This window comes from Ambystoma mexicanum, chromosome 2q (assembly GCF_040938575.1).
Source record: "Ambystoma mexicanum isolate Mex_15411 chromosome 2q, UKY_AmexF1_1, whole genome shotgun sequence".
NCBI lineage: Eukaryota > Metazoa > Chordata > Amphibia > Caudata > Ambystomatidae > Ambystoma > Ambystoma mexicanum.
This window is the reverse complement of record NC_090924.1, coordinates 1,015,421,608-1,015,446,507: the sequence shown is the minus strand read 5'-3', so window position 1 is coordinate 1,015,446,507 and position 24,900 is coordinate 1,015,421,608. Positions and strand designations below refer to the sequence as shown.

Below are 24,900 nucleotides of genomic sequence, written 5' to 3'. Positions count from 1 at the left end.
AGGATGCTGAGGGATGCCCCTGTCCCTGCCCTTCCGCTGATTGGCCGAGCGGCGCGGCCAGGCCTCTCATTGGTGGAGGGCCGCCCGTCCGGGAGGGTCCCGTTATGTGGGTATTAAAGAGCGCCCCGGACCTCGCCTGAGCCCTGCAGGAGCGCGCTAGACACAAGTACAGGGGAGCAGCAGGAACAGCACAGCGGCACCATGAGCACCTCCACCAAGAGCTCGTCCTACCGCAGGATGTTCGGCGGCAGCAGCGGCGGCGGGGCCAGGCCGCTCTCCTCCTCCTCGTCCGCTCGCTATGTCACCTCGTCCAGCCGCTACAACCTGGGCAGCTCCATCCGGCCAAGCAGCAGCCGGATGACCTTCTCCAGCGCCTCCTCCCCGGCCATCTACACCAAGTCCTCGGCCGGCCGGCTGCGCAGCAGCATGCCCCCAGCCCGGCTCTCCGACAACGTGGACTTCTCCCTGGCCGATGCCATCAACCTGGAGTTCAAGGCCAACCGCACCAACGAGAAGGCCGAGATGCAGGAGCTCAACGACCGCTTCGCCAACTTCATCGACAAGGTGCGCTTCCTGGAGCAGCAGAACAAGATCCTGCTGGCCGAGCTGGACCAGCTCAAGGGCAAGGGCACGTCCCGGGTGGGCGACCTGTACGAGGAGGAGCTGCGGGAGCTGCGCCGCCAGGTGGACCAGCTCACCAACGAGAAGGCACGCGTGGAGGTGGACCGCGACAACATGGGCGACGACATCCAGCGCCTGCGCGAAAAGTAAGGCGCCTCACGCGCACAGTGGAGTAGGCTGGGTGGGCGTAACAGACCCCTGCAAACTAGCCTGGCATGGGTGTCAATAAGGGCCCGGCCAACCTGTGAGGGGTAATGTAATACACCATACCCCTGCAAACTAGCCTGGCATGGGTGTCAGCAAGGGCCCGGCCAACCTGTGAGGGGTAATGTAATATACCATACCCCTGCAAACTAGCCTGGCATGGGTGTCAATAAAGTGTAATACACCATACCCCTGCAAACTAGCCTGGCATGGGTGTCAGCAAGGGACCGGCATGCCTGTGAGGGGTAGTGTAATAAATCAGACCCCGGAAAACTAGGCTTGCATGGGCATCAGTAAGGACCTGGAAATCCTCAGAGGGCTAGTGTATGAAATCAGACCCCAGCACAAACTAGGGTGTCATGGGCATCACGGGCGTTGAGTGTACCGTCTAGGGCCAGATGCCAGTCCATCACGAACTCGACTTACATGACCACCAGTAAGGGCCGGGCCAAACTCTGACAGGACAGCATATGGAACCATTCCATTATAAGGACCCAAGCCAGCCCCTACAGGGCTAACCTGTGGACCACTTCCAGTAACACGCTTCTTTGTCATCTATTCACTTTTAAATCAATAAACACTGCCTGCCTTCGGTCACCCGGCGGTTCAAAGTGCACGCCCTTACATTTGAGGTACAAAAGTGGAGTTATTGAACCCAAATCTTGCACACATTGGTTCCTGCTGGCAGGGACGGACTGGGCCATACAATTGTCTCTGGAACCAATGACAAAGTGTCCCACAGTTGCAAATGGCTATTATTTCCTTTTCTGACAGACTTTTTGAATAGTACCCAAGGGGGAGTTTTTTGATAAAATGTGATGCAAATTGGGTATTTTAAAGAATATTTATTCAGCGACACTGGTCAAAACTATAAACCGCAGAGTGAAGCAACTCTTTAAACTGGCCCAAAAAAGTGGCCCACTTTGACCAAAAGCTTATTGCCTTGTATCCCAGCGCGAGCGTGCCTGCTGGCACAGCTTACGAACTGTGGCCAGCAGCACCTCGGCAAAGCTCGGTAGCCATTCCACCCAACACAGCCCAAGAGCTCACTTTAAATAGTCACCGGGGTTCGCAGGAGAGCAATTAAAGTAATAACCATCACTCGGATGTACTTTCCACGTACAAGAGTTACGCTGACTGTTACCCGTCCCCTGTCACAGCGTGCAGTCCCACAAGCACGCGACTGCTGCCGAGTGGCTTGCAAAGTAAGGTATTAAGTTAACTTGGGATCGTGCCAAAAATAAAGAATGAAATCATTTCGAATAACGAATTTCGAAAACCCCATTTTTTTCTGCGTATATATATGGGGGGGGGGGGTGGGTTACGGTTAACAAAAAAAGGTGGCGGGGTCTCCCCCAGCATATATAAGGGGTAAAAAACAAAATAAATTCGGTCTTTTATTTTCGCAATAATCACACAGATCGATTTAAAGTCAGTCCCCACGTGCCCGAACCACGCAGGTGATTGCCTATACTTTCCCAGACCCTATTCCTTACTGTGATGTTTACTGCTCGTGTGGCACATTTTCAAGATGCCAAGAAGTAGCAAACAGTCCTTGAAGTCACTTTTCATAAGAACTGAACAGGTGTTCGCTTAATCCCATCAAGTAATCGCTTGGCATCGAATACATTTACCACATAGCCTTTGTTACCCCGCTGTTACAAACGCATTTAATTAATTGGGGTTGGGCTTGTGAAGTGTGTGTGTGTGTGGGGGGGAGAAACACGTGCACGAATTAATCAGCATTGAATATGTGCAAAGCTTTTCTGCTAGAAACCCTATTCGTTCTATTTTCTGAATTCCATATTTAGTAGTTTGCGTTCTGTACTGGTAATTTCTGGAAAGGATCATACGGTCGGGCCGTTCTCATCGTCAGGCCCGCGGTGCATTCAATCTGCAGTGACCCATGTCTTCACTCCCCCGTTTTGAAAGTAAAGTGCAGCCTTCCCTGGTAATTGATTTTGGCAAAAGTCCTGTTCGGTCCATTTGCGGCCCTGGTGTTATTTTCTCCTCCCGTTGGTAGGATTTTGGTTTCCGTGCGGAGACTCGTCCTTTGAGCTGGCTCCCTCCCTCACCCCTCCCTCCGCCACGGGACCCTTTCCAGTGTCCCATATGGTCCTTTGTCCTGTGGAAGGCCGAGCGGAGCTGGAAGCACATCTGCTTCAGATTGGCTGCGCTCGGGTTACACTCGCCACAATGTACGTGGACGTCTCTGCAGAACGCCCCCTAGCGGCGGACATCATTCGCGACCTATTGGCAACAGATTAGCAGAGCAAAAATCTAGGTCAGTCGTCGCCCCAGCTCATTAACTGAAGTCGCTGCGGGTTGTTGGCACCGTGCTCCCGTTCTTTCAAAGTGCTGCGGCAGCAGGAAAATATAAAAACGTCCAATCATGCAAAGAGGGCCCTGATCCAAGCCCCCCCCCACACCCTCGCTTTATGCTCCCATGGTCCCAATGTCTGTACTGCAGAGTTATGGGGCTGCAGACGTGGAGTGAAGGCTGCTCTGGCAGAGCTCCCCTCGCCTCTCACTGTCCTCTCGGTCTGGGCACTGGTCTCGCATTGTATCCCCTGCCTGGAGCCCAGGGGCGTTGCTAGGGGGGGAGGGCTAAGGGGGCTATAGCCCCTGATCTTTTGGTTGTAGCCCCGGATAGAATCTCAGGAGCTACAGCCAAAGGACTAGCTAGCCCCCAGTCCCAATAGTTCTGACATCAGCTTAGCCCCAGGTCTTTTCCAGACCTAGCAACTCCCCTGCTGGAGCCCAGTGTCTTTTTATATTACCATGGGTTCTATCGTTGGGTCTAGCCACGCTGGGCTTGCACAGGCAAGGAACTGCTGTGGGCGGAGAGGAAAGGGCGTGGCAGCAGCCACCTCACCTCTCACACTCAGACAGTCCTCTAGGTCTGGGCTCGTATTATGACTTCCCGGGGTGTCTTTTCATGCCCACGTGGGCTCTGTAGCCTTTAGACTAGACTGCCTCATAGCCCCTGGGTTCTGTGTCCATTGTGCAGAGGCCCGGGACACTGGAGAGGTGGCTGGCTGCACCCGTGGCCCTCCCCATTCTGAAACTTCTCTGGGGCTGAGCTGACTTAATATTCTCCCGGGCTCAGTCTCCAGGGATGGCCTTAACCAGTGGCCCTCCCCACTCAGAAACTTGTCTGGCAATGAGCTGACTTAATATTCTCCTGGGCTCACTGTCCAGGAATGGCCTTAATCAGTTGCCCTCCCCACTCTGAAACTTCTCTGGGGCGGAGCTGACTTTATATTCTCCTGGGCCCAGTGTCCAGGGATGGCCTTAACCAGTGGCCCTCCTCACTCTGAAACTTATCTGGGGCTGAGCTGACTTTATAGTGTCCGGGGATGGCCTTACCGTACACCCCGCACCCACGTGGTTCAGTCTTCATTGTGCAGAGGAACGGGGCTGTCGTCAATGTGGAGGGAATGGTATGGCAGCAGATGTCTCACCCCTCACAATGAGACTGCTTTCTAAATACAGGCTTGCATTATGTTCTCCTGGGTTGGATTATGTTAATGTTAAGGGATATTTGTACTACGCACTGTCACCACCAGAGTGGTGGCCTGGCGCTCTCAGTGTCCAATGGGCTGGACTCGGTCTAAACCCCCTGGGTTTGGGGCCCTGGGCCAACGTTTGCGAGCCACTGCTACTTGAGGGAAGGGTGTGGCAGCCCCGACACGCTATTCTCTACATATGGGCTTTGTATGATAATGTCCTGGGTTTTATGTCCATTGGGCTGGACTCACTCTAACCCCCCCCCCGTGCCCTGGGCATGGGGCCCCGGGCCAACGTTTGCGAGCCACTGCTACTTGAGGGAAGGGTGTGGCAGCCCCGACACGCTATTCTCTACATATGGGCTTTGTATGATCATCTCCTGGGTTTGGTGTCCATTGGGCTCAGCTCACTCGAACCCCCCCTGGCCACCCGTGGGCTTGGGGCCCCGGGCCAATGTATGCAAGCCACTGCTGCTTGATGGGGAGGGAAGGGTGTGGCAGCCCCGTCACGCTATTCTCTACATATGGGCTTTGTATGATCATCTCCTGGGTTTGGTGTCCATTGGGCTGGACTCACTCTAAACCCCCCCCACCGTCCCCTGGGCTTGGGGCCCCGGGCCAACGTATGCGAGCCACTGCTGCTTGATGGGGAGGGAAGGGTGTGGCAGCCCTGTCACGCTATTCTCTACATATGGGCTTTGTATGATCATCTCCTGGGTTTGGTGTCCATTGGGCTGGACTCACTCTAAACCCCCCCCACCGTCCCCTGGGCTTGGGGCCCCGGGCCAACGTATGCGGGCCACTGCTGCTTGATGGGGAGGGAAGGGTGTGGCAGCAGCCCTGACACGCTATTCTCTACACATGGGCTTTGTATGCTCATCTCCTGGCTTTGGTGTCCCTTGGGCTGGACTCATACGCCACTCTTTCGAGATCACTCTCCATTGCTGAGGTACAGGACTCCTGCGGATGCGGCGACAAGCGTGTGGGCAGCATGCCGCCTTTCGTTCTCTGACTGTCCCTAGGGCTGGACCTGTATTATCTCCTCATCGGCTCAGTGTTTTTTTCTGCATCTCTGGGTTCAGTATCTCCTTATATCCGCTGTGGCTCAGCACCCTTTTAAATTCCACCACATATGGAGGGGAGCAACCCGCCCTTTACTTCTTGACTTTCTTCTAGGGCTGTGCTCACAGTTTATCCCTGTACTCAGTGGCCTTCCATTTAGAATGCGTTATGCTGCCCCAGGGCTTAGTGCCCAGAGTGCAGTGATATGGGATGGATGCGGCTGTGGAGGAAAGGCAGTGTCCAAATACATCCTCTTGGGCTAAGTCTCCTATCATAGTCCCCTCGGCTCCATGCTTCTTGACATCCCTTTGATTCAATATCCATTACATCCCCCAGGGTATAGTGTTGCATATTATCACCCAGGCATCATTGTCGATGTATTTCCCCTTGGGCTCACTGGCCCTCTATAATCCACTAGGGTTAGGATCCCTTAACATCTCACTGGGGCACAATGCCTTTTATTTCCTCCTTGGTTTAGCACCCCTTTATATGCCCCTGCCTGCATTCAGTGTCCACTTGGCTGGGCGCAATTTACATCCCCCCAATCAGGTTAATGACCCTTTTACATCAGTTGGTCTCAGTGTCTGTAAATCCCCCTGCGTTTAGTGCCAGTTATCTGCCCGCCCGCCCCGGGCTCAGTGTCCTTTGGTCTGGACCTTTTTGTCCCTTTGGCCTTAGTGTCTATTGGGTTGGACACCTATAGCCGCTTGCGCACAATATCCTTTGGGGTGAACTCATATATCACCTTGGCCTAAGTGTTCATTAGGCCATGCTATTATAGACATGGGATTACTGTCCATTTGCCTGAACTTTTATTCCCTCTGGGATGAGTCTCCATTGGGGTGGCCCCTTATGCACACTGGACCCCTTGCTATTGGGCTGGACTTTTATATCTGCTGGGCTGAGTGACAGCTGTGCTGGATTGGTATACTCCTATAGACTCCATATTCATTGGACTAATCTCGCTTTATTTCATCTTCTGCCCCAATGCCAACTGTGCAGTGAGTTGTACAGTGGTTGCATGGGTGAAATGATGGGGTGGGAAGAGAAGCCCCACCTCTTGCTCCCTGGCTTGTCATTTAGGCCTGATTTGTGGCACTGAGAAGTAAAATCCACCCAGGTTTTCAGGACATTCACAATGAGTATGTGTACGAACAGTCTACATTTAATACATTTTAGTGGTGTATTTTTGAATGTTTGAGGTAATTTAGAAAAATCAAAGAAATAGTCAAATCTAATTTACCGAATAATTTCTAATCATATGGATGCGTGTTCCCTGTCCCTCAGTAACTCCTCTGTTTAAGAGGGATCGGCCGCTCCGGTATGAGACAATGTTCCCCTGTTAATGTCCGTCATCATGAGACCTATTAAATGATGTCACCCCAACACACCCATTGTTAGAATCCCACTAAACACCAACAGGGCTGCTTAATTGCCCAAAGGCGACATGTTCCACACATTACAAAATAAGTAGATTACAAAAATTGCACTAGAAGTAATTAGCATATTTTGGGTCATTCTGAAAACCTGACTGAATTTGACTATTTTTCAATTTGGAGGAGGAGCCAGTCCTGGTTTTACCTCTCCCCTGTTACTCCACTTCTGATTTTTGTGTGTTGCTATTTCAGGTTTCAGGATGAAATGATCCAGCGAGAGGAAGCGGAAAACACTCTCCAGTCTTTCAGACAGGTTCGTCATGTTTCAATTTCCTTCAAAGCTAAGCTTCAATGACTCTGTTGCTCTTCACCTTGTTTAGGGGTTCTCCTCCACTGAAAAGGGGCTACTGCCAGCTTCAGCAGGCTCAGACTGGGGCATAACATCTGCCCAGGCTCCAAGGAAATAGTGGCACACATCACACATTACAATTAATTACTATCCAGAACAGACTGTTTGAGTGGGGGGTGTTTTGTTGACATGTGCTTCAAATAATGCAGATGAAAACATATTTTCTTAGTAACATTGGTTAAAACTAGTGTAGTAACTTATGAAGCTGGCCCACTCTTGCTAAAAAAAGGTCCATTCTGTTAGAAAATGTCCCGCCCTAGAATCAGGGACTGGTACTTCGGGCATTGCCAGTCGGAGCCCGAGCTTCAGTGATGGGTACCTCCTGATGCCAAGAACACATTTGCAGTACATTTGCACTGTTACTGGTTTTCTGAGCCAAAAGAGGGCAGGGCTGAATACGAGCAACTCATTTCCTAGGTTCCAGTTACAAAGCATTTTAATGTATTTTTAAATCTTCCATTTTGATTCCTTGCTTTAAAAAATGTTTTTAAGCAATACCCATGCCGCAGTTTTGAGGCAACGAAAACGCAATATAATCAATTAGCGAGATTTCGTAAGATAAACACACGAAGGATCCAACATGCTGGGGGGCGGGGGGAGGGTGCGGGCTCTGATGGTCTCCTCGCGTTCCTCCCCCTGGCAGCCTGGCAGGGAAAGATGCCAGCACTCCTTGTGGCGATGCTGAGAAATACAAGAGGCCAACACACGGATGCCACTCACTGCACGCAATCGGCTTCGTAATCACGAGGAGGGCGCAGAGGGGCCATCTGTGGCCTTGTGCGGGTAGATTTCCTGGTTGCTCTGGAGTCCCCGCGGAATGCGGCTCTCAGCGGGAGAACTGGCCGGGGTGGGTGAGGGGGATGAGGGGGATAGCAGCCGCCTTTGTGCGCGGGATAGGAGGTGCAGGGGGCTGCATTCCCGGGGAGTGGGAGGAGGGCATTTCTTTTCTCTTCAGCACTTCTAGTTTACACGCGTCCAGTTCCAGTCTTACATGAAATAAGGCAGGTACAGGCTCGGACTGGCCTACAGGGCAATGCCTGAACCAAAAACGCAAAAGGCCAGTGTGGGCCAGTTACTTCACCGCGCAGCTAGTAGTTTTGCCCAGCACTGAATGACTATTCTTTAAAATGCCTAATTTGCATCACATTTTTATCAAACCCCGCCCTTTGGTTACTACTCAGACGACCTGTCACAAAAGCAATGAATTGCCATTTGCGATGGTGGGCCACTTTTTCATTGGTGCCCGAGATCATTTTATGCTCCAGGCCGTCCCTCGGCAAGGAAATCGGTGGGTTTGTTTTTGTAATCAGCCCATCTGTATTCTTAAGCTAATATTTCATGCTTTTATGGGTTTTGTTAGTGAACATAACACAGCCCAGGGGCAGTTGGACAACGGTATTAAAGTGGACCATTTCACGATGCAGTCCTCCTAAAATAATTGGTGTTCTCGTTTTTTAAGCGTTCCCTTTTAAACGTCAAGGTTTCTAAAGGAAATGCAGTGATGCAGTTACAGTAGATGGTGCATTTAAAACTGTCCATGAGCACGTACTCTACCATCTTGTTAGTTCACTGTAATGGTGAGTAGGTACACGAGAACTTGCTTATGTTGCATTTCTTGGTATCAAACATCCTTTGTTCTGGAATGTAAGATGTATTTGCAATATTAGGTTGGGCAACCTATCAAAATAATAAGGGGGGGTAGTTTTGCCAGAAACACACTAACCATTCGTCCCAGGGATGCTGGTTTGGCAATCAGAGATTTTGGGGGCAGCCGAGAACCTCTGAGCCTTAACCGTACTTACGTTACCTGCTTCTAGGAACTCAATCTTGTTAGTTCATTTATCTTGTGCTTCCACCAGGCTTTTTTATGATGGGCACATAGGGGAAACTACTTAAGCGCAGGCCGTGTCCAGTGGACGGGTGAGGTCATGTATGGTGAAGTGGGTCACATCATTATGTTCTATTCACAGGGTAATCTCGGCCCAGGTAGTGCCAAGATGCCCACTACGCCTATGAATTAGTGCTTTATAAAACCCTGAGCCAATACCAACCAATAGCAATACATTCTGAAGTATATTTAGTGGCATCGCAGTTGCAGGAAATAGGCCAGTGTGTGTGGTTGTCTCTAGGAGTTCCAGTCCCAGTTGGGTCGAGGCTAATGAGGCAGCTTCAGTAATGCATCGCCATCCATCTGTTGTCATGGTTCTGCAAAAGTCGATTTAGGAAGTCAACAGAAAACTTGGGAGCAGGCCATTGCGGTGCAGACCTGGCATGGGGTTTAAAATTGGGCTAACCCGCTGAACTGAGGTTGCTTTCCTGAGGCTTCAACTCACCTGTTCCCTCCTAGGCTCAACTTTACTTGCATCAATTTCTTTGTCGGTGGGGTCCAGCGGAGGGGCCTAACACTTCTCAGCAGGACTTACCAATCTTTAGATCCATGCAGGCTATTTACTGAACATCTCTTCGGGCTCCATCTCCTTCCTGGAGATCAAGCTCTTTCTGGGGCCCAAGATGGAGCCCGGATTACAAGCTTGGTGCTATTTCCTATGGAAATACCGTCAACGGAATGATCGTCAATGCAAGCGGTAACTTGGAGAGTCTGGGATGTTTCTGAGTCATGCAAACCCTCCAGTTACTCCCCATTTTGGAGTCCCATAACAACTGCTGCACAAAAGCAGGCAGAAATGTAGTGTTTCTGGATTGAATCTCCTTTTGGCGGAGTCGTAAAACATGCATCTTTTCCAGATATGTACGTTTTACCTTTCAGGGAAACTCATGGTTATGCTCAGAATTTTAACTGTTTGGGTGTCTGGCGAACGTAAAAGAATGGCTTCCTGCATGCCTTTTGTACTATGCATGCCCACATTTGTAGAGCAGCACCTATGCACCTTGATCACATCCACAAATAATACACGCCTGCATCCTATCCAGCCCCGTAGGTGTCAAGGGTAGCTTTGATGAATTCTTTTGCCAGAAATTTGCACTGGCTACAGATTGGGATGCACCACAGGGAATTCATGGGAAGTCGGCCCACCATGGCCATATTCTGGACCAGCAGGCCAGGAGGGGGTCCCCTGTGCTACACCACAGGAGGGCAATCATGAACCAGCTCTAGAAGGAATGGAGGGTTTGGGGTAGGTAGATACCACACAAATATGAACCGTAAGGTGGGCAGCCCTTGGTAAAGACACCTTCTTTAAAAAATGATCAGTAAGCGGTCACTGTCTAGGTAGACTCGCCACCCAACCCCCCTAGAAGCTCAAGCCGCAGGCCTCCTGTGGCGATTAGTTGGAGCATAGACTGTTGATGCTGCTGACCTTTTTATCACAGCTGCAAGAACCGACATTAGAAGCCAAATATCTGAGCAGGCACCCTAACAACAAAGCACCATCGATGGCAGCAAAGAATGTGTTTAACACACCACTCCACTGGCCGCAGGCATGGCTATCCACATGCATCAGTATGCAGCAAGGTCTACGACAACAATTCAGTCATGCTGTTCACATAAACTCTCCGCCCATTTAGACCAGACTATGCCTCAATACATCTGACACTAGAATGCAGCGTAGACCTACAACAAAGCCGGGCACGCTGATCACATAGCGAGTCTCCAGCACGGACGCCACCCCTACTCCTCTGTACCCATCCACATGCCTGACTGCATGTGGTGCTTCTCTTTCGGAGCCTGGCCAGCCCTGCTAAGTCTTCTTTGGTCACATGCACACACGCATCCTAATCATGCTCCATGACTTCCAACAGTCTGGACTTTGGTCCTCCGAGGGTGTTCCCACTAACATTGCATTGAGACTAAATAATGGTAACATTGGTGCTATACAAATGACAAGTACAATACAATACAGTAACAGGTACTTTGGAATCTATCAAAAAGTAATGGAGCAAAAAGTGATGCCATGTTGTCAGTCTTTGAAACAGTGATGTAATCTGTGATGTAATTTGTGGATTTCTCTACATTGTACGAGTTATGGATTAACGGGATGTTTTAGGATTTAGCAATGCAACTTAATATCTCCTCAACTAGAGTTTTTGAGAATTGGCTGTTAGGTTTTGCACGTTTTTAGTATCTTACAACTGCTGCAAAACTACCTTTAACTTCCCATCAATTAAGGCATTTACAGAAAATGCATTTCCTTTGTAATGCCGCATAGACCTTGACAGTGAATAATGATACAGCATTCATGTGCTCCTCACCCATTGTTTGCTATTGCTATACATGGCGGCTGGGCATGTTCGTCAGATTGTGACGAATCAAGGGAATTTGTCCCTTCTCCCCAAAGGGGCACCCCTTCCTGTGAGCTAGGCAAGGGAGCCCACTCCACAATACCCTCCCTGGGGGTAGACGCAAATAGAAACTCACGGGAGAGTCTCCCCCTTTGGGGACAAGGTCTCCCGTTTCAATGCAAAACTCCCTCGGGCTGGACATAGCATGGTCTACATGGGATGTGTTAGATCTGAATTGTGAAGACTGCGATGAAGAAACTCCAAAGAGATATCGTTACCTTGGGAGAAACTGTTGTTTCCCTTTAAATCAGGAAGTACACTTCACTGGGGAAAGGGTGTTAAATGACGTCCTGCCAAGGAGTAAGAGTGAAGCAGGAGATGCGAGAGAGGAACATAAGTGTAGGCTGCAGAAGGCCCCAAGCTACTCTACTCCAGTCGAGAGTGAAGAGCGAGAGACCCGTGAGTTTCAGAAACACTTGCAAGAGTTGTTCAGGAACCAGAGTCACAGCATTCCTGAGACCTGAGAAGTCAAGAGGGCAGGAGCCCAAACTGAAACCGAGGTGGTAGTGAGACCACAGGAGCAAATCTGTGGTGGACCCTTGGTCCGAGGAACATCGTTGAGATCGCCAACCACAGAGAAGAATGGGTCTATTAGTGCAGTCCAGGATGGTGGTGCCATGGAAAAGGTATAGAGAGCATGAACACGAACGCCGGAGAGAAGATGGCACCCACGACACCCAGTAAGAAGGAGAAACCCAGAGAGCAAAACCCTCTGATGACATTCTGCACCAGGAAAGAAGGTAACCGGCTGAACGGGAGGTACAAGAAGACTCTGGTGAATGAATATGCCATACAGCCTAATTGTCAGAGATGGAAGAGAGTTAACTTTGAACATAAATGGATACAAAGACTGTGATTCAAGAGAGAATTATTGTAATACACAGCTATCTTGTCACAGTAGAAGATATGAAGTCGATTTTACTGTGAGAACAATTGAACACAAAGAGTGTAAATCAAGAGAGAATCCTTATAACCTAGAGTTAACTCATCACACTAGAAGATTTGAAACAGAGTTAGCCTCACAAAAAAGTAAGAACGAATACCACAAGTTAAGAGAAAACATGAATGAGAAACTGAATAATAAGAGAGAACCAGTGGGGGAAAATACTCAAGGAAAGGGGGGAAAACAAAAGGCTACCCTGAACCAGAACAAAATACTATTAATGAGAATGAGAGAGGGGGCTCTGAGCAGACAGATATTTAACAAATACAAACCAGAGGGATCCACAAAAACTATATTCCCTCATAGGGATACCAGGCGGTTTCTGACCAAAAGCCTAAACCAACCAAGAAAGAACCAAAAGGGAACCATGGTGATGAAAGGAAGTGCAACATCCCATTAGAGGGATTAAAGGGACTAATATCAGAAGTCACAAGAGGACTATTTGCGAATTTCATACTAGAGACTGGTACTAGCAGTACCCTCAGGAGAATGAACTCATTCTCCTGATCTAAGTTAGTTTTCTTAGTGGTAGGGTCAGTTTGGCTAGTTTTGGACAGCAGACTTGTTTCCTTTGGACATTCATGACTGACAGACAAGCACCGTAGTTAGTAAAATAGCCAGAGTCCACCCATAGTTATAGGTAAAGGTAGGCCTTCTATTTAATTTCAATAAACAAAAGCTTATCATGTCCTCTGAGAGCCTGTGTCCTTCTTCTGACTCGCCACAAGAACCACCCACCAAACACAAATTGATGTGGTGCATGTTGGCCAAATCCGTTTGATGAACACTCGCCTGGCAAAGTACAGTGCAGGCAATCGCCTGTACCTGGAAGGACTTTCTCTGTCACAGAATGAGGATCATATATTCTGCTGGATGGTTCCTCATTCCTCAGCATTCATAAAATGGCATGGGTAGTCTGACATCAGGAGGGGGTGCCACACTTCCCACCGGCTCCACCAGTAACAGATCTGGGGCTATACCTTCTGGGTGCCAGTGCAACCATTGGTGCTCATAGACTAGGTCAGGGCAGTGTAGCGGTTGGGAACATCGGTTACGTTACTCACTCTGCTGACAACAACATTCCAGGTTGAAAGTGGAGGGATGACAGAACTAATTAGCCTCTGCCACCCAGAGTGTAAACTGCGTTTACACTCAGCCAAATCCTATGCTTCAAACACAGAATAGCAGGTCTGACAGCTCGCCAATTGATATGCAGTGTCTGCAGAGTTGGCGTCCTTGGAACCACTTAGCTTATGTTTGATGGGTTTGCAGGTTCTGAGAACCCATGTTGATAGTATTCAGGCAATTCCATAGCCCCGAACCCATGCACATTGCAGAGCATTTTCCTAACTATGTGATTAATAAAAATACAAATACAAATTAAACCAACAGTGATCATTTCCCCCAAACAATCTCAAGTAAATTCCATATTGGTGAACTTTGGTGAACTTTGGTTCAACAGTACTCGAGGCAACACAAGCCGGTGTCGGACCGAAGTATTGTTTAATGGTAGAGCACAGTTGTGTGCTCCAACCCCTAAAACCTTTCCCCTTTAATATTGCCTACGTTTTGCAACAGTTCACAGAGGCCACACCATTTATCGCAAATCTGTGTAGAGTGATGCAAAGCAATCCACTTTCTCCGTCGCAAAGTCTCAAAAAGGCCTTGCACAGAGGTGTTTCCCTTTAACGTCAACTAAGGAATCAGGATATCCCTGTGTTGGTTTTGTACCCACGCACTCTTCCATACATAACTAATCACATTAAGGGTAGACCTTTGTGTGAATAGGTTTTCCGAGCACCTTAGAAGATAGATTTTCATTTAAATGCCACTTAAGTTGGAAGTGCCCTAGTAAATGGGTATCTCTCTTGCTGATGATGACACAATTAAGACTCATTAAGTCTCATTTGATATTTGTGGATTGTTTTCCTTTTATATCAGGATGTCGACAACGCCTCATTGGCACGCCTTGATCTGGAGCGCAAAGTCGAGTCCCTGCAAGAAGAAATAGTCTTTTTGAAGAAACTACACGACGAAGTATGTTTATTATGATGTTTTATATTCATGTAAATGAGATGTTAATATTAATATTACATTCCAAAATTACAATAATAGAAGCAAGAAAACACATATTTCCAACTGCTACATGTAATTCACTTATAATACAGGGCAGCCTGCGATATCTGTATAAAGGCCTTGAAATAATGTTCTTATTACAGGCTAGTTGTGACATCACAACTGACCTCTAATAAGAAAATGACATCACGACTGCTCTGTAACCAGTTATTACACTTCAGTTGTGTTATTACAATGCCTCCTGTGTTAGACAGCAGAGAGAATTCCAGCTGTCACTGCAGCACTCAATTAAAGGTGTGAAAAGCATTTCAAATTACTTGCTTGAAGAATAGTTTCCTGTCACTTTACAGCCACTCATTTATCATGGCCAGTTAATGGTAGCATGTTTCATGTGTGCACTGCTGCATTTTAACTTATGTGAGCGCGAAGTTTTGTTATACGTTTTGTTTAACTGCTTGAACAATTTTTCTGCAACACAGTAGGAGCTACATTTTTGCTTTTTGAAATCCAAACAGGTTCTATATTGGTTATATGGAGCAGGAAATGGAAGATCTCTTACATTACATAATGCAAGAAACATGGGGCTTCATTACAAGGCTGGAGGTAGCCTTGCTGGTAAAACCGGCAAGGCTACCTCCAAACTTGCAAGAAAGTCCGGCACCCGTGAATGGGCAATTACTGGGGTATTCCGGCCCAGCCGGACCCGGTAATTGCCCTTTCGAGGGTGCCGGTTCCAGTATATCCCCATTCCCATTTGAGCCCCATAGGTCTCAACGGGAATGGGGATGCCTGTAGCATGCTGTGCTTGCGGGTGTCTTTCATTCCGCCAGGTCAGACCTGGCAGAATGTAAGGCACCTTCGAGCACAACTCAAAGTTTGCCGGTCCGAATACAGCGGTATTACGCTTACCGGTACCGCTATATCCGGACCGGCAAACTCTTAATGAGACCCATGGTGTTAAAGGGAATAACAGTGTTTGGCCATGTATTATAAGGAATAAAATACCTCCTAACACACATGGAAATAATATTGCAAGTCACCTTAGAGTTCTGTGGCATTTTACAGGAACTCAGCCTTCTGCCTCATTCCTCTATTTGGTCACATAATTCCTCAGTGGCTTGCAATATCCTTATAACGTATGCTAAGGGGTACTTTATCGCATATATGAATCCTCCTAAACTTGACAACATTTAAATAAAACCTGCAGTCATCCAAACTGTCTTCAAAGCAGAATTCCTGATTTGGTTGGTTTCGCATGCATCCTCCCCTATACTTGATGAGACAAAAAAGGGGCCGGAAGTACCTGCTCATGGCAGTAAAATAGCCATGGTCTTCTTCCTGTGCTTGTTTATGAATACTATGAGGCGCCGGCACAGAGCCGGGTGGTGCCCCTGGTGTTGTTTGTGCTCTTGAACACATCTTCACCCTTCTTTCCTGTGCTCCTAGGAAATCCGCGAACTGCAGGCCCAGATCCAGGAGCACCACGTCCAGATTGACATGGATGTTATTAAACCAGACCTAACTGCTGCCCTGCGCGATGTCCGCCAACAGTACGAAAGCGTTGCAAGCAAAAACCTTGCAGAGACCGAAGAATGGTACAAGTCAAAGGTATGTATACACTAGAGGACTCATCAGTGAAAATAAAAAAGAGAATGGCAGTTGTAATCCAGTTTAAGTTTGCCAAATGCTTGCCACTCATCTCATGCATGTTGGTTTTCGCTGTACTTATAAGTGTAATGGTAGGAGGGAGCACGCCTTCTTCTGTCACATATCTTGCAAGGTTCAGAGAGACTGGGCAGTTTCCAAGCCCATGTCTTTGATCAACAGTGTAAAGCACTTAAACACAGCCGTACGGTGTGTGAGCGAAATTGGGTTCTTTTTTGCTTTTGCACAACTAGTCTGGCCGGCGGCATTGGTGTGGTATTTGTCTTGTTGTGCTTGTAGCTTCCCGTGCCAGTCTAGCCTGGCTGCTGGCATTTATAGATATTTTGGGTTCACAAGTTGCCATGTTCTTCCCCCCACAGTTCGCTGATCTTTCTGAAGCTGCGAATCGCAACAATGATGCCCTGCGGCAAGCCAAACAGGACGCCAACGACTACCGCAGGCAGCTGCAGACCCTCACATGCGAAGTGGATGCCCTGAAAGGAACTGTGAGTAGAATAGCGCTGGCACGCATGGCACACATTCAGATTTCATGAGTCCAAACGGAGGCTCGCTGTAGCAAATCGTATAGGCAGAAACGCAGAGGAAATCCAAAATGGAGACTATAATATCCGTTGATTGGGCACACTGCCCTAGTCATGTCTTGTGAGACATCCGTTTTTATCTCTGGCAGTAATACCAAGGTTTGGTTCTCTAGGGCAGCATGGCGACCTTATTTATTTCTCCTGCTTGACCACCAGTCAGAGTTAGGGAATTTTGAAATCATTGGATTCAAAACGAACAGTCTTAAAAAGTGGAGCTTTGGAAAATAAGTAACGAAAATAAGAATACAGTGGGCCTAATTATAAGCATGGCGGTCCGGGAACTACGGTACCGGTAAGCATGCCGGTATGGCAATTCCCGTACCGCCATACTACGAGCTGTGCTCGCGGGTGCCTGTCAGCTAGCAGGGCGGTACCCGTGAGCGCAGCACTTCGCATGCATCGGCACTGTTCTGAATGGTGCCGGTGCATCCGACATCCCATTCCCATTCAGCCCTATGGAGCCAAATGGGGATGGGGTGTCCCTTATTGCCGGCAACCGCAAATGGGCGATCAATGAGTCTGCCGAACTTGGCATGACCCGGTTCTTGCCCATTCGCGGGTTCCGGTAAAAATACAACTCAGGCGACAGCCGTGCCAGTTTTGCCGGCACGGCTACCTCCGGAGTTGTAATGAGGCCCAATGTGCTGCTAGTTCCTATTTTTAACAGTTTTTTCCCCATTAACTGTGATTTTGTCTTGAAAAAACACCAATGTGCGCCTCTTATGGAGGCATGTTCACTCTTTACTTATTTTATCTCGACTATGGGAGTCACAGCGCTATACGGGTTGTGTTTCCGTCTCACAATTATATTGCCGCCCTTCTGCATATGGGAGGAAAGTGGCGATCGGTTTTACTAAAAAGGAAATCGAAACAATCAGCTTCAAGGCAGGCTCCTCCCCCACCTACCTAGTCTCTGTCTCAGGCGTGCCGCACGCAGCGCTGTGTGACCGGCTGAATCCTTTTCATTGAAAAAAACTGCACAGTGTGACGAGGTGCTGCTTTGGGGCACACCCCAGAAGTAGACTTCACATGTCTTACGGCTGCTTACTTCTGCAATGTGTAATCTGGGCATGACCCAAATCTGGCTTTTAGATTTTTGAGGGAATGCTTAAGTTTTTCATCTCAGGCTCAGAGCTGGGAACTTGGATCACCCTCCTCAAATGAACGTGTTGCATTAGCCCAGAAAGAGCCCAAACCTGACCAAAAACCGATTATGGCACCTTTCCTGTATTTTGCAATTGTTGCACCTATTTTTCAGAACCTCTAAGCTGTTGGCATGGCCACTATAATGGTGAGAAGTCATGGTGGTTAAGAAATATATGCGCTCTAACTGTTGTACCTTGTACCCCTTCCAGAATGAGTCGTTGGAGCGCCAGATGCGCGAGCTGGAAGAGAGCTTTGGCATGGATGCTGCTAACTACCAAGACAACATTAACCGCCTTCAGGACGAAATCCAGAACATGAAGGAAGAAATGGCGCGCCACCTGCGCGAGTACCAGGACCTGCTGAACGTAAAGATGGCCCTTGACATTGAGATTGCAACCTACAGGAAACTGTTGGAGGGCGAGGAGTGCAGGTAGGTTGGAACCACTGTGCTCACTGCATGACGGGGGTCTGCAACCTGTGGCCCTACAGGGGTTTTGGACTATGACTCCCAAGATCCCTCACCAATGCCTATGATGGCTAGGGCTGAAGGGGAGTTATAGTCCAGATCATCTGGAGAGCCAATGGTCACAGACCCCTGCTGTATGATGCAATAGTAGTAAGGCTTGTAGTTATCAAGAGGCTGTTAAATAATGCACCCATCCATATTTTTGCAGGATCACTGCGCCAGTCCACTCTTTCTCTGCTATGAACATGAGAGGTAAGTAGCAATGCACATTGGTTTTCATTCACACCACTAGTATATCTGCAGTACTTAAGATCCAGGGCACATCCTTTGGTATAACATCCCTGGGACGAATGCCCATGGCATTCATGTTACCTTTGCATCCACAACAAAGTTATATCAACACAAAAGAACCAGAAGACGGCCCTCACACCGCCTCTTTTCTGAAATAAATGTTCTCGAGCTTGATTGGGCTATCCCTTTCTGAGTGCGGCATGTATGGTGACAGCGTCCAACCCCCTCCATCTGAAATCGGGAGGAGTTGGTTTACCCCACACTAGGATGTGTACATTCGTGTACCGGACTCCAGTCCCCCGTATCTCTGGCACTTTTGTCACTGACCGATAGTTAATTTTACTACTCTCAGTGATTTTTGACTATTGGTCTGTGAGGCAAAAGCAGGTTGGACTCTTTTCACGGCTCTCATGCCATGCTCATGCAGTACACACTAGGCACAAGAAATTGGACACTTTCCCTATGCTTGGCGCACAACTGCTGGCTCTATTGCATTTTTCACTTCCAGAGAAAACGGGTAAAATGTGACAATTCATGATATCAGGGGAAAATGTATTATATCAATGTATGAATGTTCTTTGGGGGACCTGGCACACTTTACCTTTTTTGGGCTAAAGGTATGGAGAGACGGTGGGCACATACTCCATGTGCAGCAAATTAAAGTTAAGGGGTGATGAACTGGGCAAAGGTAACTGGTCCCTTCTTCTGCACATTTATTTGCAATAAAAGTGTGTCCTCCAGACGACCAAAAGGAGCAAAGCGGTTTTGGAAAACGATTTTCTTAGTGTGAAAGTTACCCACAGCATTGGCCAACCGGGCGGGGCGCAGGAAGGAAGTAGGGAGAAGGGGGCGTGCTCTTTGGCTGGCTCTCTCTTACCCTTAGAAAAAGGGAACACATCTGTGGTTAGACTTCAGGCTGCAGAAACATATGCGACCCACAACAAACCCGGATTAGAGGAAGTGGGTCCTAGAGTGAGAGACCCTCCGTATCTTCTCTGGGTTTATGTTACGAAAATATCCTGAGAGTAGAATAGGCCATTTCACTTACCAAGCCAGATATGCCAAAAAACCACAACATATGCGACCCACAACAAACCCGTATTAGAGGAAGTGGGTCCTAGAGTGAGAGACCCTCCGTATCTTCTCTGGGTTTATGTTACAAAAATATCCTGAGAGTAGAATAGGCCATTTCACTTACAAAGCCAGATATGCCAAAAAAACACAACATATGCGACCCACAACAAACCCGTATTAGAGGAAGTGGGTCCTAGAGTGAGAGACCCTACGTATCTTCTCTGGGTTTATGTTACAAAAATATCCTGAGAGTAGAATAGGCCATTTCACTTACCAAGCCAGATATGCCAAAAAAACACAACATATGCGACCCACAACAAACCCGTATTAGAGGAAGTGGGTCCTAGAGTGAGAGACCCTCCGTATCTTCTCTGGGTTTATGTTACAAAAATATCCTGAGAGTAGAATAGGCCATTTCACTTACCAAGCCAGATATGCCAAAAAAACACAACATATGCGACCCACAACAAACCCGTATTAGAGGAAGTGGGTCCTAGAGTGAGAGACCCTACGTATCTTCTCTGGGTTTATGTTACAAAAATATCCTGAGAGTAGAATAGGCCATTTCACTTACCAAGCCAGATATGCCAAAAAACCACTTAGCAGCCATAGCTGGGAAGATGGCCTCCAGTGCTGAGCCACAAAGCAATGCACTAGGGGAATGCAACTGGCTTACAGCGTGTGCTTTGGAGCGCTACGTGAAATAATTATCATTGCCACATAGGAAAGCCTTATTTTATACCCAGCTTTATCAGCCCAAGACGGGCATCGCTCAAGGCTGGCGCAGTTGTTCATCCTTGTGCTTAGAGCACGGGGGCATGATTTTCTTGCACATTGTTTTATGATTATTTGATCACAAATGATTTACTGCAGCAGGTTTTCCCTTGATTATGACAGAGCGCTACATATGTTAGCACCAAATCGTAATGCATTCGGATAAATCTTCTGGTAACATTATGGCACATGCATTGAGAGACTACGGGGTTGGATTTGCTTCCTGACGAGTAAACGCATGTGAGGTTTCACTCCACGCCACGCTATCTATTCTATGTTCCCATGTTGCAAGCGCTATGTGCTTTCATTCCATATATTTAGGCTTTTTGCATGATTTAACAAATGGACCTCATTACAAGTTCAGCGGTAGGGGAAAAAATTGTGGGAAAATAGCGGTAACAGAATTACTGGCACTTTACTGAAAGCCAAATCCTGACTTTGTAGAAGTGCAGGATTTCCCTCCAGCATACATCCTCCATAAATCATGGAATATGCTGCATCAGAAATACCGCTCGCGGTAAATCCGATGTTTTCCACATGGAGTCCTATGAACTCCAAACATAGGGCATTACCCCGGTGTGAGGCCGCAGTGTCAGTAGCAGTACCTGGGAATTATCGCTAAACTTGTAATGAGGCCCATCACACAATGCTTTTTGTAACGTTGAGCCTTTTATTCAAAAACGCATGTCTAACTTTTGCTTTCCAGAAACCAACCTTGAATCCCGCCCAAATGACATCCAATCAAAGAGGACACTTCTGATCAAGACTGTTGAGACCAGAGATGGACAGGTGCGTTTCTAGCCGTGGTAGAGTCTCTCAGAAAAGGGACAGAGTGTATGGAAACGCAAGCACTGTCAGCCCTACAGTGCTCACTATGTAGACTGAAGTTCTGCCAACAAGTTCAATCGTCTCCAAATATGAAGGCCCCTTTTTGTGACCCACAGTCGCCCGTTCAAGCTGATTCTGAGCCCAGTCTTCTAAATTAAAAAAATGCTGTCTGGTACAAAGCCGGGGTCCCAAGTATACGGGGTAATTATTGATACACAACGGGTATGCTCTGAACTTCGCAAACATTTCATTTATTACCGGGGACAATATAATTTGTGTGGCATAGCTGATTGATACTTGTAGATTCAAAAGATCTGATTTAATCTTTTGTAGTAGAAAAAACGGTGTCCATCCTTATCTGCGGACACCATTCGCCCCTTCTCCTCCCCCGACCGTCGCACACAGAACAGACTGTTAGCAAGGGTTTCCACCCCAGAACGAAAAATCCGCATTCTGTCCATATGTTTAATTTTACACTAAAAAGTACATACGTTGTTGGGTCATTGGTGCCAAGCAAACGGTCAGAACAGTTTCATAATCTGGGGGGGTGACTTTGAACATGGTCTCTGCGAGGCAAATAGTAGTGACGCAGAAGAGATGCCAAGGTCACGCGGGTGGAAATAGTGAGACATGATCGTCCTCTGTCCCAATACACATCTCCCATAGTTTTTCAGACTCCGAAACGCATTGGGTTCTGGATGGTGCATTGTTTGGGTGCCTTATCATTTGCAAGTTCTCGATTCCCATTGTCTCTTTCTGAATCATACATTGCTTGCTAGGAGTGGTAGGAAGCGTGCCCACCTTGCTAAAAGACACCATTTTCAAACAGAGTGTGGGAACCTGGCGGCGGGTGAAGGTATGAGGAGGGGAGCGGTTGATGTGAGGTTGCCTTTGAGTGTGGATGAGGTGAAGGCTGTGGTGGTGAGACGGGTCATGGATGAGTGGCAGGAGAGGTGGGGGAGTGGGGTGAAGGGCAGGTGGATGTTTGGTGTCCGTGGGAAAGTGTCGGTGAAGGTGGATGCGGGGAGTCTGGAATGGAGGAGGCGGGAGGAGGTGATGCTGAATCGGTTGAGAATGGGACATGTGGGGCTGAATGACTGTCTATATCGAGTGGGGAAGCGTGAGTCGAGGGACTGTGCAGTATGTGGGGTGCCTGAGACTGGGACATTTTCTGCTTAGGTGTGAGAGACATGTTGAGGAGAGAGAATTGAGGAGAGTTCGGATGTCTGCGCTGGGTGTGGCTGAGCTGAGTGGGAAGGCTTTGCTGGGAGGTGACGGGGTGAGAGGCAGGAGGAGGAGCAGTGTGTTGTTGGATTTTGTGAGGCAGACGGGGCGGTGGGAGGAGTTATGAGATTGTGAGGGCAATGTGTATGAATGGTGGGGGTAGGTGCACAACATCCTATTGGATGGAGAAGCGCCTGCGTGGGTCCGCCCCCGCATTCAGTAATTTAGAAGAAGTGTGGGAACCGAGCAAACACTTGAGCACACTCATATGAGTCACCATTGGTCCCGGGGTGGGTGGGGCTCTCTCTTAGCCTTCGAATAGGAGAACACATTTTATTGCTACACTTTTTTTGCTCCATAGATAGACACTTGGCACACGTGTTTAGATGAGCAACGGGGCCCTAGGGGACGGTGCAGGCATCTATGAAGGGTCTTGTATGCATGTAGGGCATGATAAAACTCCCCATATATAAATAAATAAAATAAGCATTTTAGCGAGTGCAGATCATGCGATTCAGAGAGTCAAGTTAAATGTAAGTGCATCAAGGAGTTTAATCAAGGAGTCATCGGTTATGAAAGGAGATTGGTTATTGCTAGAGAGGGGATGAGTGTTGGCGAGCGAGTGGTTGAGTGATGGCGAGTGAAGGGGACTGACTGAATTCACTGAAGCATATCAAGATGGTTAGCAATTGCATTTTGTTCCATGCAGTGTTATGGGTATACCTCACACTAGATGGGATTGCCTGCCCCCAGGCCCTGCAGTTCTGCCAGTTAAGCACTGATTTAACACTTGAACACGTTCGTCAAGCCACCCAATCACCTGGTGCTGGGTACAATTCCGCAATGATTCACTTGAGTGCCCATAAAGGCCTCAGACGCAGTTGCAACCCTCTGTGATAACTGTTTGGCCCTGTCAATATGTGTTTTGCTAAAGCCGGTCATTTTCTCCTTTCACCAGGTCGTCAACGAAAGGGATCACGATGAATTGGAATTGGACATGGAGTGAAGAGGTAGACCCCTGAGAGCCCAGCATGCCTTTTCATTGAAAGAGAACCTTCACCAGCAAGATGAACCCGCGCTCAGCTTGCAAGTGCCTTTTTGCGGTTAATTCCAGAGCGCAAGATAGCCACGATAGTCTGTAGGTCTGGCAGGCAGAATCCTCTTTCTGGAGGATAGAAAAAAAGAGTTTACAACAGAGTCTAGTTTACAGAAAAACAAATAGCAATATCTTGTGCTGCAATACTGTTTTTTTTTAAATATCATTCCAATAAAAAGCTTTTTTTTCCATACAGTGTATGACACACCTCTTAATGCTTTAACACATCGTTTGAAATGGATGGTGTAATGGGAGGTTATGCATCTGTTCTAATTTTACTGTGCTTTTTAGGGGGTTGAGAAAACAAAAGGTAAGGAGGCACTTTCATATTGGTCCAACTGCGCCTAAATGAGATTGATATCTTTGAGTGTTCTTTGAGTGTGCCGCGTGTGCCAAGGGTGTGCGGCGAGGAAACACACGATATGCCAGCCCATTAGCCCAACTGGGCCAGAATGAACACAGCCACACGTTATTATTGATAACCTCAACATTGAGGATTTCGTGAGACTCCCACATATACCGTGAAGTAGCTTCCCATTTTCAGATTGAAAAAAGGCCAGATTGCTTCACCTAAAGAACGGACTTATAGCAATACAGATCCTTGATGTCATCTTCGCAAAGCGTAGTGACACCGTTCTTCAAAGAGAAGTGACCGACATTTTGGAATCAAAAAAGACCCCAAAGGGTCGAGACACAAGTTGGCTGTTTCATAGATAACAGGAAAATAATGAATTGTCTTTTGATTACCATAGGATTTGAGGGCATACATTACTTTTGCTAATATATGCGATTGGGTAATTGTAATTGTTTATTTATAAAACGCTTAATACCCAGAGGTTTCTAAGCACGGACCGGGAATCTAACCTGCATTGCTCCGCATCGTCTTGCTTCAAAGGCGAGCTCATTGCACATGAGCTATCCTCCCGGCCCTGTAAACAAATGAGACACGTGTTATTTAACAATTGCTGTTTAGATTATTTATGCGTGATCGTCCTGAAGTGAAACTACTGTTTAGTTTGTGTATGCGCGTTTGTACTCTTTTTTGCAGTTATTTATCAGCACTCTATCTAACTAGCCAACTGTGGGAACACTGCAACCGCAGATTAAAAATATGGTTCAAAGTATTTGCAGAATAATCACCAGGCCATTATTAAATGTTTGATTCTGCAAGTGTTAAGAATTATGTGTCTGGCGTCATCAAAGGGAGAACTGCTCAGGCAGTCCTACTTTCATGTGTATACTAACGACCAAGCTCC

The 24,900-nt window shown here is 47.7% G+C and overlaps 1 protein-coding gene across 1 annotated transcript; it reads left to right on the top strand.

The window, feature by feature from the left end:
* Nucleotides 1-23,837, top strand: VIM (vimentin). The gene is made up of 9 exons (XM_069648350.1): nucleotides 1-767; nucleotides 7,025-7,085; nucleotides 14,365-14,460; nucleotides 15,946-16,107; nucleotides 16,524-16,649; nucleotides 18,101-18,321; nucleotides 18,566-18,609; nucleotides 21,203-21,285; nucleotides 23,507-23,837. Exons 1-9 carry the CDS (start codon nucleotides 202-204, stop codon nucleotides 23,552-23,554), a joined length of 1,407 nt encoding a protein of 468 aa, XP_069504451.1. The 5' UTR covers nucleotides 1-201; the 3' UTR covers nucleotides 23,555-23,837.
* Nucleotides 23,838-24,900: the final 1,063 nt, after the last annotated feature.